The following is a 14,566-nucleotide window of genomic DNA, read 5'->3' as shown; positions in this document are numbered from 1 at the left end:
AATGATCCAGAGGCAAACGCCACACCTGGAAGTACAGGATATAATAATGCTCCCCATGGGATTTGGTAAGGAACCGGGAGTTTATGTACAATAGGAATTGTAGTCCCTGTTTACATATGGCAACGAAGAATGACTCCCAATATATCAACAGCCTGAGCGATTGCTTCCTTTTGGAGATGAAAACTTCGCTTGCTGTAAAACAAACAGCCCTAAATGGCAGAATTCCTCTAAAAAGGCTGCCACATCTTCAGGCTGCAATGATAAAAGTCAATGGTGGATTTCTCCAAAATCCAGTGATAGCGGTTTGATACCACTTTAACTGCCATGGCATCTTCCTATGAAGGGGGCAAGCTAAAAACCCTAAGGTTGAACATAGAGAACTATTGGAACACAGGGCTTTGGTTTATGGCAATATAAGCTGAAGTTCATTATGAGACTTAAATCTTTCCGAGTGGACTTATGTGTGAGAGAAATAGACCTGAGCAATGCCCATATTCACTTAGGAGTTGCTGGGGTGTTACTATGTATATGCATCCATTGCACAAAGGTGCAAATTGGCCTTGTGTGGAATAGGCACCAATGTGCATTGGAACACTCCCCAGTGTGCATCTGGACACTAGCTGGAAAGTGCTGGAATGAACACCAGAAGGGCCTGATGTACACCAGAAGAGCCAAATATGCACCAGAAGTGCCCAATTCACCTCTGAAGAGCCTAATGTGCATCAGAAATGTGCAATGTACCTCATGAGAGCCCAGTGTGCATCAGATGTGCCAAAAATGTGTCTCAGGAGAGCTCAATGCACTCCAGAAATACCCACTGTGCCTAAGGAAAGCCCAATGCACCTCAGAAGAGCCCAACGCACACCAGAAATGCCCAAAGCACCTCAGAAGTGCCTAATGTGCATTGGAGAAGTCTTGCCGATGCCCTGATAGGCATCTTTGCAATTCATTAATACAGTTTTGTTGTTTGTCTACACAACATAGTTAAGGGTTTGTAAATTTATTCAAAGTTACACCACAATGCAGAATCTCAGACATATTCCAGTTTTGGGAGAAGAATGTTGGAGCTCTGAGAAAAATGAAGGCCATTTTCCCATTGCATCCATTTTGCTTGAATGGTTGGCGAGCATCAATGCCGCTGCTTCTAGATGTTGTTATCCTTGGAAAAAGAGAAGACGAGGGAGGTGATGCCGGGGAGGGAGGAAATTAAGGCAGCATATTCCGTGGGATTTTGCACAGCAAGGACTCAACAACCTTGACAAGGTTTCCCTTTAACACTTTATGAAAGGTCTGCCTCTCTTGGGGCACAATAATGTGCTCAAAATATACTTTGCAGTGCACCCTGGAGCTACAAAAATATTCCCAGCTCTTGCATTGTTATTGTTTCAAGTAAGTGGACATTTCAGGGCTTATTTTGACATTCTGCCTGAGACCTACAGCAAAGAGGCTTCTGTAGAGAAAGCTACTCAGTCCAAATATAACTTTTTTAAGAACAAAGAAAAAGTATAGATACAGAGGATGGGTGAGCAATTGTATTGGGGGCTATGAGGCAATTTTCCCATTTGGACCTTTTCCCCAGACATTCAGCTCCAGCAGCCCAAAGACTTGGGTTTTCCTCTACATTTCCTCTGAAAATGGTGTCCAGAAGTGACACTTCATGAACATTTTGAGATGGACTGAAATGACAATGTAGATATTGGAAGTAATGGTGGGGGGTGGTTTTGTGCATGTCAGCTTAGTTGGTATTATAAACATGCATCCATGTACATCTACATTGACATGGACACACAATCCAAGACGCTGGCTTGAGTTTGCAGAGAGGTGTGCCTTCTAAATTTATTCCTCATATCAGCACTTCCCTCCTTGCAGAGAAAGCCCTTTTGTATGTAAAAAGCAATAATTATAGTTGGTAGTTGAAAATGACAACCTTGTAAGTGAAGGCTAGAAAGAAGAATAGCAATAGATGAAAAACAAAAACCACAAGTCAAACACATTTCTGATTCATGAAGCAGTTTGGTGGCCAAAGAGGATGTCTGCAAGTGTGACAAACTGGTTTCTCCTGGCAGGGGGTTCAAAGTTGAAATGGGGAAACTGGTTTCTGCTTGCAACAGATTGAGGGCTCCAAGGGTTGTGAAGTAGTGGAAGGGCACCGTTTTTCTTCAGATTGCTATATGACAGACAGTAGCAGCTGGTGGCTTCCATCTCAATGGGGCAATGGATCCACTCTGGGTTTTAGCCAAACTTCAAAGAGTGATCCAAGGCACTGAGCCTATTTTTGTGATGTTGTTCAACATCCAGGACAGCTCATTGAAAGTTTAGAGGACAACCCAGAGCAGATTTCCTGATCCACTGACACAGAAGCCAGAAGCCACCACAGCACAAGGGAAAAGGTTTAGAGTAGTGGCCCCGAAACTGTGCTCTTTAAGAGATTTTGGACTTCAGCTCCCAGAAGCCTCAGCCATGTTGGCAAATAGTCTTGGATTCTGGAAGCTGAAGTCCAAAATCCCTGAAAGAGCACAGTTTGGGAACCACTGGTATAGAGAAAGGCATCATTGGAAAAAAAATGTTCACTGCATAAGAAACAAACACACATCCCTGAAGGTAGAAGCACTCCAGAGGGAGTGGACAAAGGCAGAACCATTCTTGAAGTTCTAGATTTCTACTCAAGAGGCAATATTCAAACTAAGGGCTTCCCACATCTTGAATGCTCTAGACCACTCAATTACTTCCAGACTTAAACCAACTCATTGTCCTACCATATACACAAGGTGTACCACCACTTCCTCCAAAGTGGTGGATTGTTGTTTTGACCAGGTGCCAAATACTCTTTTATAGGTAACTCCGCCTTGCTAGGGAAGAATATATTTTGGGTACATGTATGGAAGTCAGACATGGATGAAGAGCATTCCATCCTGGAACCAGCATCTGCCAAGACCTGGCGAGAGTGCTCTTTTTCATAAGTACCCTAGAATTCACATTGTAAGCCATCCTGTTTGTTACTCCATTGGGGTGCTGTGAGCCATGGGGCTAGGGCTGGTTCCTAGCCAGTTCAATCCGCAGCAGGCAGCCTCTCAGGCTTAACCCTTGGAGAGCTGCCATGGCAGCATCTGCTGTGGATTTATCATTATAAGTGAGGAACGCTTGATGCCGTGCGCCATGCCAGGTGAGCCGCATGGGAGTTGCGTGGTGCTCTTGTAGAACCTCCTTTAACTCACTCACTCTGGTCATTTGAGAGATGTTACCCACATACACAGTGGTAGGAGTTCGAGGCAAGTCTGGTTTGTCTGATAAAGGCTCCTTCTCCGGTCTCTCAAGGATCTGGTGAGCCTCCCCCTGCAACCTGGAACTTGCCAGTCTAGTCTTACTGGCTTTTCTTGATGGCTGGACCACAGTGAGATCGCCAGGCCTTTCGTCTTTGAGGGTAACATCTTTGCCTCCCTGTTTCTCTCTGTAGCGAAGGTTCTTGAGGACTGGGATCTTTGCAAGTGTTTCATGACTGATCTGAAGTCAGGAGAGAGAAAGAGAGAGAATTAGGACTTGCCCTAATACAACAAATGTTAACCCAGTTTATCTTGTGCAAAATTGGTTTAAGGTACCCAGAACCTTGAGGCACCTATGATGGCCTAGTAACATGCCACTTGGATTACTACAATGTGTTCTATGTGGGTCTGCCTTTGAATGATGTTCAGAAACTCCTGTTGGTACAAAACGCTACAACTGGATTGCATGCCGTTCCATAATCTGGGAACCTATTGTGTGCCTTCAACTCATTTCTGACCTGAGATGAACCTAACATGGGGTTTTCTTGGCAAGATTTATTCAGAGGGAGCTTGCCATGGTCCTAGGGTTGCCATAAGTTAGAAATGACTTGAAGGTAACACAACAGCAGCAGCAAGAAGTCCAAAAACCTGCTCCACAAAGCTCTGACTTGCTGTTCCCTGGAGTTGCAAGGAAGAGGCACATTTCAGTTCAAGCAAACAGATGGCAGAGCCCTGGAGGGCAATTGGGTTCCCACCATTTGTCCTGAATCAGATTACATGCTTTTCATCTCCCTTTCTCTTTCTGATAAGTGCAGAACTACAGAAGGAAAATAGCAGTTTTGATCAACAGGCTTTGGGGAAGACCTGATCCTGTCTGCCAAGGTGTCAATAGTCACACCAAGATGAAAAGGGCTTAGGGGACAGGGGTTTGTTGTGCCAGATTTTCCTTTCAATTAGAAAGATGGAGCGAGAGAGAGAGAGAGAGAGAGAGAGAGAGAGAGAGAGAGAGAGAGAGAGAGTGTAAGCATATGCATTGGCAATACAGCAAAAATACAACACCAAAAATCCACAAAACGGGTATACTTTTATTGGACCCACCAAAAAGGCACAAAATACATCATGGAAGCTTTTGAAGCTCCACTGGCTTCTTCATCAGGCAATGGTTTTAAAAAAATATTCATACAGAACAACACAACAACAAAATGACTATGTTAGAATCACGGGCCTACATTTTGTCTTCTTCTTGTTGTTGTTAGTTAAGATGGTCTGGAAAGATCTCAATGTAGATAGAGGCCATTCCCCTCTTTGGCCAAGTAGGCAGTGGGAAAAGAGTAATAAAATCCAGGCAATAAAATTTCCACTGAATTAGCAAGAGGAAAAGTAAGACGGGGAAGGCAGAGATGGAGATAGAGATATTGATTGATTGATTGATTGATTGGGAAAGGAAGCTAAGGAAGCATTTGTGAAGACCCAATTCTGACACTATAGCTTTGTATGGGAGAGAGTCGGGTGATCAAAGCTACAGAAAGAGAGGAAGATCAGAAGAACCAAAGACCTGGGACTGTAGCATCAGATAGACCTCTATGGTTAAAGCAACCGGTTATGACATTCCAAAAAGAAAAGGACGACCTACAGCTTTTGTAAGTATGGACTTAAAAACAGAAAAAAAGAAATCTGATGCACAATTAAACCGGTCTATTATACGCCTTCAAGTCAACCCCAATTTATAGTGACAGTATCCTATGGAATTGACCACATTCCAGATGGATAGACTCAACCAAGTCCTGGGTTTGCAAGACCTGTTGAAGATCGGGTGGGGTATAAATACCATAAATAAATAAATAAATAAATAAATAAATAAATAAATAAATAAATAAATAAAGGGTTGCCATAAGTCAAAATTGACTTGAAGGCAGCAAGCATAAAAATTGCAGGGCTTTCTGGGCAAGATTTCTTCAGAAAAGGGTGTGACTTGTCCAAAGCCTTCCAGTGGCTGAGTGGGAATTTGAACCCTGTTCCACTAAGGATAGGTTTGCCTTAGGGTTGTCATAAGCCAGAAATGTCTTGAAGGCACCCAATAACAACAACACACTGCCCCAGACTTCCCAAGTGATCTGCAGCATAGCAGAAGAAAATAACCTTGTTCCAGAGGATCCCTTGAGGTTTGGGACGCTTGCACCCCGTCTTGATTGTTCTCGTTGGGGTCAGGATATAATCCACAGTGAGATCGTGGTCACCCAGGAGCGATTCAGGTATGTCCATCACCTGTGGAAAAGAAATAGGTGTGTCTATCCCACAGCTCTTCAGGTTTGTAGAACCATGGGTTATTTTTTTCTTTGTGCATCATGTGTGAGAACTGTGCAGCCCTCTAGATGTTGCTGAACTGCATGTCCCAGCATCCCTCCCCGTTTGCTGTTGGGAATTGCAGTCCAACAAAACCTGGGTGCTCTCTAATTTGCGCCACTGTTTTACACTGGTCATTTGGAAGTGCAGCTGTTTAATATTACTTTAAGTGTCATATTCTGAGGGCTCCTGGGATTTGCAGCCCAGGGAACAGCACTAGAGCTTTATAGCAGAGAATCCTAATGAATTCTCCAGGCTACGAATCCCAGGATTCCACAGGACAGATTGAGGGAGATTACGGTGGCATTGTGACACCATCTCCTCCAACATTTCTCAGATGAAAACCATAAACACATGTGTCTGTACAGCTTCAGAGTGTGGTCAAGATGGCAAAAGTTACTCATGCGGAAGAACACACAAGCTAGGGGAGGCTGTAGCAGTTTGCTTTTGCATAAACCTATTGGGAAGGGTAAGATTTTTATTCCTTCCTCTCTCCTTCCTTCTGATGAGTCGAATGCAAACAAGTTTTGTATTTTGCAGCAATTGAAGTAAACAGGGCAAAGGGGGAAAGAGGGAGGAGGAGAGACAAACTGGGGCATTTTAAAAACATGTAAAGACATGGGAAGACAGTGGGTTCCTTGGGACTGTCATTTCCAAATCAGGACACTGGGAAGGTATATAAAACTGATCCAGCTTTGTAGTACAAATATCCCTAGCATCATTTTGACTTTTTTTAGAGCAGGGGTGCCATCCCATAAGGAAGTCTAGTTCTCAGATATAGATGCAGTGATAACTTGATTGACAGATTTGTTTTGCTTCCCAGCTCAGCTTTTATGCTCAGACAATGGACACTATTTCCACCTAGAGGCAAGATGCAACTCTTACCTGGCAGTCATGAACAGCCGTGACCACCACCGTGTCCTCTTTCACAGCCCCCATGGAGACCATCATGGCATACTCCATGTCCGCGTAGCCTTCCCCTTTCCCAATCCGCCAACCTGCAAAGAGGAAACCAAGGTGAAGGGAACAGTGGTGTAGCACTTTAAATACTATGGTTTCATCCTATGGGATCCTGGGTTTTGTAGTTTCACAAGGTATATAGAATTCCCAGTAAGAGATGTTCTTTAGTGTCATGCTAAACTGCAAATACCAAAGTTCCACAAGATGGAGGCTTGGCAATTAAAGAGGAATCATGGTACATAGGGTCATACGTTTATTTCCCTGAATTTGGAAGAATTAGGTTTTGGGACTACAGTTCCAAAAATCCCTAAGGAAGAAGAAGTAGGAGCAGTAGAATGAGGAGGAGGAAGAAAAAGAGGACTGGGAAAAGTTGGCTTTTTGGACCAAAACTCCCAGAATCCCCATGGAGGAGGAGGAAGGGTTGGATAAGCTAGGTTTTGGAGTGTAATTCCCAATATCCCCAACCCACCATGGATGTGTGTGTGTTTGCAAAAAGTAATTTTTTCCAGGCTCTAGTTCCTGCTATCCCTGATACGTACCTTTCTCAGAAACAGCCACAGACCCAACTACCACCAGGTCCACCTGCACCTTTGCATCTAGCCCTACAGGTACACTGTAATCCCTGACGCCCTGAAAGAAGAGAAAAGACGTTAAAAGCAGGGATGGGAGGCGAACAATCATTAAACACCAGCCAAAACACACACACACACACACACACACACACACACACACACTACATATACAATGGGCCCTTGGTATCTGCTGGGGTTTGCTTCCAGGCCCCCATGTGGATACCAAAATCTGTGGATGCTTAAGTCCCATTAAATATATTGGCGTCCTTACATAGAACGGCAAAATCAAATTTGATTTTTGGAATTGAAAAAAACCAAACCTTCAAGCCATAAATGGTTGAATCTCTGGGTGCAGAATCCATAGATACGGAGGACCAACTATGTGTGTCTGTATATGATACAAACATACAAGAAAAGGCTTTGTTCTATTCTTGGAGGTCAGCCGAAGTGTCCCCTGTGGATCCTAAGATTTGGGGGGGGGGGGGCTGAGGGCTGAATGAAAGCCCATCTCATATCCACCACAGTAATTTAATTTCCCCACCCAGTTGCAGACCTGAAAGGAGCCATTCCCACACAAAGAAATATCACAAGGGAGATTCCAATAAGAAACTGCTACACTGCAGCTTATTGAGAAATCTGATTCTCTCCCATGCGACTTGAATCATGACAAGGGCTTCTTGTCCCATTATAGGTTAATTTATTTTGCCAATAGCTTTATGTTGCCATCCACTACTGCTTGTGGTTATTTTACACACAACTAAGCCTTAGGGCACTTGTTCTAGATTTTTTTTTCTGGTAGGGGGGCATATCACTTCAACCTGACCTGGGCTCCAGTTTATGGCAGCGTCTGCTTTGTAATAAATATGTTCATCTTTAAGATGCCTTTCAACTCTTTCTTGTTTTAGTTGTCACCTACTAATACCTAGGTCAAATAACCAGTTGTTGTTAACTGCCCTTCACTCACCCTTCATGGTGACCCTATGAATGAGACATCTCCAAGCCCCTAGTCCACTTCTCTGCTTAGTTCCTACAAATTCAGACCTGCAACCTCCTGAATAGAGTCTATCCATCTGGCATGTGGTCTTCCTCTCTTTCTATTTCCCTCCACCTTTCCTAGCATTATTGTCTTTTCCACTGAGTGATTCCTTCTCATGATGTGGCCAAGGTACAACAGCTTCAGTTCGGTCATCTTGGCTTCCAGAGAGAGTTCTGGTCTGATCTGCTCTAGGACCCATTTGTTTGATTCCTTGGTTATCCATGGTATCCTGAGCACTCTTCTCCAGCACCACATCTCAGATGAGTGGATTTTCTTCTCACCCGCTTTCTTTACTGTCCAGCTGTCACATTCATACATGGTGAATGGGAATACAATGGCTTGGATGATTCTGACTTTAGCGCTCAGTTGTATATCTTTACTCTTTGGGATCTTGCCTAGTTCTTTCATTGCTGCCCTTCCCATTCCTAGCCTTCTTCTTATTTCTTGACTGCAGTCACCATTCTAATCAATGTTTGATTCAAGGTGGATGAACTCTAACAAGCGACTATGCTGTCTACAATATCTTCTACCAAAGTTAGACATGTCAACACTAGAGGGCGCCAAAGCATTGCTTTCTACGGGCTACACCAGAAGAGCAAATCCACAGCTGCCAAATCTACTGGCCAAGAAGACATAAGGATAGAAAAGTAGCCATAAGGCAAAGCTGACTTGAAAGCACATAACAACAAAAAGAAAATTGCAAGGGAGTGCACTTAGGCAACCAAATCCTTCTCTCACCCACATCTCTTCTTTCTAAACCCTACCTGAGAGGTAGCACATTTTCTTAGGATTTCTTTCGTTGCTCCAGGGGGGAGGACAATCCTGTTAAACAGCCCAGTTCTTAGGCGAGGAGTGGGCACCAAGAGAGTTTTCCTGGCCTGAAAGGAAAGGAAACAGGAAGGGTAAAAAGGTAAGAACCAGAAGGTCCCATAACCAGAACATGTTGGGAGTTTTACCTTTCTAGCTATTAGCATGGTTGAGAAAGAAGAGAAAGAGATGTTGTTCATTCCTAGGCATATTACTTGAATTTATTGCTAGTAGGATTCAGATGGGCCTATGGACTCCATGGCCAACACATTTCCTGGACATGTCCTACATTGCCAGGACATATAGTAGAATTGTTGGATCCATTCTACATTTCCAGGACATGGCCTAAATGTCCAGGTTACACCCCACATTGCAAGGAAGCATCCCACATTTACACAGCAGAGTACATTGAGCCATGGCAATTAAATCGGGGTCAAGCTGCATTATTTCTACAGTGCAGATGCAGCCAGAGACTCTCCACAATCTGAGCCAGGGCCAATTTGTCTGGTTACCTGGAGCACAGCCAGTCGGATTCCCTCGAGAGGTTTGTCCGGATCCACCTTGACTTCCCTGGCTTTATCAAAGATGTCGCATGTTTGGATGGAGTAACCGAGCTGGAAAGAACCCTGGATGGGCAAGAGAAGGGAAAGAGTACTCACTTGCAAGGTTAAAAAGCGGGCATTCTTCTGGGGGGCATCAGGATTGACTTTAACTGTCTGGGCACTTTGGAACTCCTTCAATTCTGGAAGCCTTGCAGAGGCACTGGGTGCGCCCTGTTTGGGTAAGACATCGCACATCAGAAGGGACTTCTAGCAATGCAGGGAGAGGTTGTAGCCCAGTTGTGGCCGCTGATGGCCCAACATGATGCCATAAAAGGGAATCACAACCTGCCGTCATAAGAAGAGAGAAAAAAGTTAGATATTCACAAGATTTAAAAAGTAATCAGCCTGTATGAATAATATCCAATGTTTTTTGTGGGTGTTTCAGGCTATGTGGCCATGTTCTCAAAGAGTTTACTCCTGACATTTCACCAGCATCTTCTCTGAAGATGCCAGATGCCACAGAATCTGGTGAAACATCAGGAATAAACTCTTCTAGAACAGGGCCACATAGCCCCCCAAAACCACAAAAGACTATGGATGCCAGCCGTGAAAGCCTTTGACTTCACAATCTCCAACGTATTTATATACTGATTAAAATTCTAAAACAAACCAAGTTGTACACCAAAGGTTCCCAAATTCTGCCCTTCGAGGGCTGTTGGACTTCAGCTCCCAGAATCCCAGGCCATTAGCTAAGAGGGCTGAGGCTTCTGGGAGTTGAAGTCCAAAACACCTGGAGGGCCATAGTTTGGGAACCACTGTGTACACAGACCAAGTTCTCTCTTGATGTATTTTATGGACAGTGTGACTCCAACACTACTTGGTTTGTTTTAGAATTTTAAGCAGTGAATAAATACTTTGGAGATTATTCATACAGACAGCATTATTTTTTAGATCTTGCAAATACCAAAGGTGCTACAAGATCTCTCTACATATTGATTCTACAGACTAACACGGCTGTTATCTTTGAATGCTTACATAGAATACAGTCATCTCAGCCAAGCCAGTAAAACAAGCCCAAATTCCTGAAAATGTACTGGTTAGTGGTGTTAGGATTTTTGGTTTGTTTTACTGGCTTGGCTGAAACAACTGCATTCTGTAAGAATTCAGAGATACAGACGTGTTAGTCTGTAAAATCAGTATGTAGAGAGATCTTACCCATAGCTAACATGGGATTTGTAGTCCTTGGTGTTTCTGGATAGCTGGGAGCCTGGACTCCATTATCCAGCTCCACCAGCTTCCTCCATAGGCCACAGACAGACAACCCCAGAAAAGCAGACCCAAGACAAAAGCCTTGTGTTGCATCCAGGCCTTTTAAAGTCTCTCTCCTAGAAGCATCTGGAAGGTTCGAAGGTCCGTGCATCTCAATGGGCAGCTGGCATCGCATCACCTGTGATATAACCCTCCTTAAAATGTACCTCCCCCAACATTTCATCCTTCCTTATTGTTGCCTACCTAAATTTTGTTGGGGCACTTTGGGGGATCCGGTTTGGGATAGTGGTTTAAGCTTTGGACTAGGACTCTGGAGACTAGGGTTCGATTCCCAGCTTGGCTATGAAACCCATTGGGTGACCTTGGGCAAGTCACACTTTCTCAGCTTCCGGGGAAAGCAATGGCAAACCTCCTCTGAACAAATCTTGCCAAGAAAACCTATGACAGGTTTGCCTGAGGGTCACCATAAGTCAACCATGAAGCCCACTTGGTGACCTTTGGCAAGTCACATGCTCTCAGCCTCGATGGCAAGCCTTCTCTGAACAAATCCTGCCAAGAAGACCCCATGATAAGTTCCCCGTAGGGTCACCATAAGTTGGAAGTGACTCAAAGGCACACAATGCACACAGTTTTGGTGGGAATGCCACATTACCTTGAAATTGGGGATCCGATGATGGACCGGTCTTGGGAAATCAGCCAAGTTATTGGCTTCCATGTAGTCCCAAACTTTTTGCCGGATGTCTGACTTGGAAACTCCTAAGCCAAGGCATGAAAGATGAGGAGAAGAGTTAGAAGATAACCCACTTCTATGTCAAGCTACTAGGAAGGCGAGAAATCAAGAATTTTCCCCAAATAAAAATTCTATCCCCTCCATGAAATTTTCATTCATTCCCCAAATTTTTCACAATGCAGCCATTTAAAACTGTAGCATTGATACAGTTTCAGCATCCAAAGAAAAGGGGCAAGCGAGGCTCCCAGGGAATGAATGAACACAGCAAATAGAGGCACACTAAATCTGGAGGGGTCAAGGATGGCGAAAATAGCCACTCTGTCCATCCCTGCTTCACCCTTTAGTCCTCAAGAGAGGCTGTCCACACTGCAGAAATAATCCAGTTCGGTACCACTTTACCTGCCATGGCTGAATGCTATGGAATTCTGGGAACTGAATTTTTAGAATCATAGAGTTGGAAGAGACCACAAGGGCCATCCAGTCCAACCCCCTGCCATGCAGGAACTCCCAATCAAAGCATCCCTGAAAGACATTGAGCCGTCTCTCTGTTTCTGGTGTCACAACAAACTACCAATCCCAGAATCCCATAGCATTTGAGTCATGGCAGTGAAAAGGAATGTCAAACTGGAGATGCAGCCCAAGATGTAATAATACTCAGGGGTTGACTGCCTCTGTATATGAAGGCTTGGAAAATTGCTTTTGGGGTGGCTGGATGGGTAGGTTTCCAGCTCCCAAAGTCCCCCAAATTCTCATTAAGGATGCTGGGGGATACTGGAAGTCGTAGTCTAAAGGAGGAAGAACTATATTCCAAGGTTCTGAGCTTCTTTGAGCATACATTTTTGCATGCAGTCCTCTGCCACTGAGCTACTCCTGTCTATTGATTGACTGATTGATTGAATAATAGTAATAATAATAGTAATAGTAATAATTACCAGAGCATGTAGCTTGTCCTCCTGTGGTCTCCATGCCTCGCTGGCTGACAGCTCCAGCGATCAAAACTGCCTTTGATCAGCAGCTACATTGTAACCAATGACGTATACACTTTTTTCCTTAGCTACGGGAGCCGAAGAGGGACTATTTGGAACGCTGAGGACGCAACGCAGAAGCCAGATTGGGAACTGGAGAGGGCTATGTCCCTTTAAGAGCCACACAGTTGCATACCTTTCCGACTGGTAGCATTCCCAGGGAGTTTTCTTGGCAAGATCTGTTCAGGGGAGGTTTGCAATGGCCTTCCTCTGAGGCTGAGAGAGTGACGTATGGTGACCAGGCTAGCCAATGGGTTCCTATGGCTGGGCCAGAATTCGAACTCGAGACCCCAGAGTTGCAGTCCAAGGCTCAAACCACTGCTGGCTCTTATATAGCAGAAGGGATTTCAGCAGGGGAGGCTTGTCAGGCAGCCAGACAACCAGCAACACCTGCTATTTTTTTTAACTTTTGCAATTAATAATAATAATAAATAATAAACAAAACATGCAACAAGAACAACAATAATAACCCCAGGGAGGCAGTGTGGTGTAGTGGTTTGAGTGCTGGACTGTGATCCTGGAGACCAGGGTTCAGTTCCCAGCTCTGCCATGAAACAGCATTATAACCTTGGGCAAGTCACACACTCTCAGCCTCAGGGAAAGGCAGTGGCAAACGCCCTCTGAACAAACTATGCCAAGAAATCCCCATGATAAGGTTGCCTTAGGGTCACCATACGTCACATAAGTGACTTGAAGGCACACAACACAACACACACACAAAATAATAATACAGTAATAATAACCTCCAGTGCCTGCACTGCTAATAAAATCCACAAGATGGCGCTGTCTCCTTTTTTGCCATTCCATAGAAACTATTAGTACTTTTTCCCTAGAACATCTTTTCATTCATGCCTTTGACCTCTAGAGGGCACCAAACTCCAGATAGTTGAACCCAAAGTAGATGCAATGGGACAGTTCAACTTGATAGAAAGGGATTAATAATTATTAATGTTGCCAAGGCACTGCTGAGTATCTTTTAAAAGGGGGAAGGAAGAAGTCATCTATGTGAAGGCAAATGTTTTATGTAACAACAACAACAACAACAACAATAATAATAGATATTTGAATTGTCATTATCTGCTGATTTCCAGCAAAAGGAGGAAGAAGCCATTTCAGACATATCTGAAGCACCAGCATTCCTTGAGTTAATTTAATAGTCTCCATTTCCTTGGGATTTCCTTCCTTCCTTCCTTCCTTCCTGGATGTCCTCAAAGGCTCTATAAAAACTTCAACCAAGAAGATGGAGCTTGTTTTCTGCTGCTCCAGAGACTAGACATGGAGTCATGGATGCAATCTCCAGGAAAAAAGAGATTCCACTTCAACCTTATGAACAATTTCTTGAAGGTAAGAGATGCTTGATGGTGGAATATGTTGCTACCTTGGAGGATGGTTGACTTTTCTTCTTTGGAGGTGTTTTGGAACAGAGCCTGGATAGCCATCTGTCCCAGAGCTTTGCTTGTGTATTCCTGCATGGCAGAATTGGGTTTGGATTGGATGACCCTTGGTTGAATCCTTCAAAAAGTGAGAAATGGTTGCAGAAACAATCCAGTTTGAGACTGCTTTAACTGCCCTGGCTCAGTGCTAGGAAATCCTAAGGGTTGCAGTTTGTGGTGGCACCAGAGCTCTCTCACAGAGAAGGCTCAGTGTCTTCACAAAACTCAATGCCTTCTCTCTGATGGAGAAGGCTCAATGTCTTGACAAGAATTTCCTAGCATTGAGCCAGGGTAGTTAAAGTGGTCTCAAACTGGATTATGTCTGCAGTGGGTTTGGGCCCTATGTGAATCTAACCCCCTCCATCATTGGAATATACCTCTCTTTTCCTAGAGAGGGTTGACCATGGCACACTACAAATCTCTGGGGACAGAGAGAAGGAATCTCTAGGAAAGGGTTCCTTCTCTATGTCTCCAGATGTGAACCTACTACAGAGAGGAGGAAGGAAAGCAAAATGAGAACATTGCACCCCAGTAAGAATTTTGCCTTCTTAAATGGAATTTTTCATCCCTTTCCAGATTTATAGCATTG

The 14,566-nt window shown here is 44.1% G+C and overlaps 1 protein-coding gene across 3 annotated transcripts; it reads right to left on the bottom strand.

Moving 5' to 3' along the window:
- Window positions 1–984: 984 nt before the first annotated feature.
- Window positions 985–12,539, bottom strand: LOC149305778 (methenyltetrahydrofolate synthase domain-containing protein-like). 3 transcript variants are annotated; one of them, XM_089540716.1, is made up of 8 exons: window positions 12,452–12,539; window positions 11,442–11,545; window positions 9,638–9,751; window positions 8,936–9,049; window positions 7,103–7,193; window positions 6,489–6,601; window positions 5,400–5,525; window positions 985–3,501 (listed from the first exon to the last, which is right to left on the bottom strand). In XM_089540716.1, the coding sequence occupies exons 1-8, from the start codon at window positions 12,483–12,485 to the stop codon at window positions 3,028–3,030; spliced, it is 1,170 nt and encodes a 389-aa protein (XP_089396842.1). In that variant the 5' UTR covers window positions 12,486–12,539; the 3' UTR covers window positions 985–3,027. The 3 variants fall into 3 exon arrangements, with proteins under 3 accessions (XP_089396842.1, XP_089396840.1, XP_089396843.1); XM_089540714.1 differs by lacking the exon at window positions 9,638–9,751 and adding an exon at window positions 9,491–9,604; XM_089540717.1 differs by lacking the exon at window positions 12,452–12,539 and having other exon boundaries at window positions 9,638–9,865; window positions 11,442–11,528.
- Between the last annotated feature and the right edge of the window lie 2,027 nt (window positions 12,540–14,566).

This window comes from Sceloporus occidentalis, unplaced genomic scaffold (genome assembly GCF_023333645.1).
Source record: "Sceloporus occidentalis isolate IW3139 unplaced genomic scaffold, rSceOcc1.0.p SCAF_10, whole genome shotgun sequence".
In the NCBI taxonomy this organism is placed as follows: Eukaryota; Metazoa; Chordata; class Lepidosauria; order Squamata; family Phrynosomatidae; genus Sceloporus; species Sceloporus occidentalis.
This window is presented reverse-complemented; position numbering and strand designations above follow the sequence as displayed.

What these genes read in the sequence shown, in the direction of transcription:
- LOC149305778 (XM_089540716.1), bottom strand. Translation starts at nt 12,485, where the DNA reads ATGGAGACCACAGGAGGACAAGCTACATGCTCTG. An exon ending in AGGACAAGCTACATGCTCTG is followed by an intron (nt 11,546 to 12,451) that starts GTAATTATTACT and finishes GCCTTGGCTTAG; the next exon opens with GAGTTTCCAAGTCAGACATC. An exon ending in AAGGGATCCTCTGGAACAAG is followed by an intron (nt 3,502 to 5,399) that starts GTTATTTTCTTC and finishes TCCTGACTTCAG; the next exon opens with ATCAGTCATGAAACACTTGC.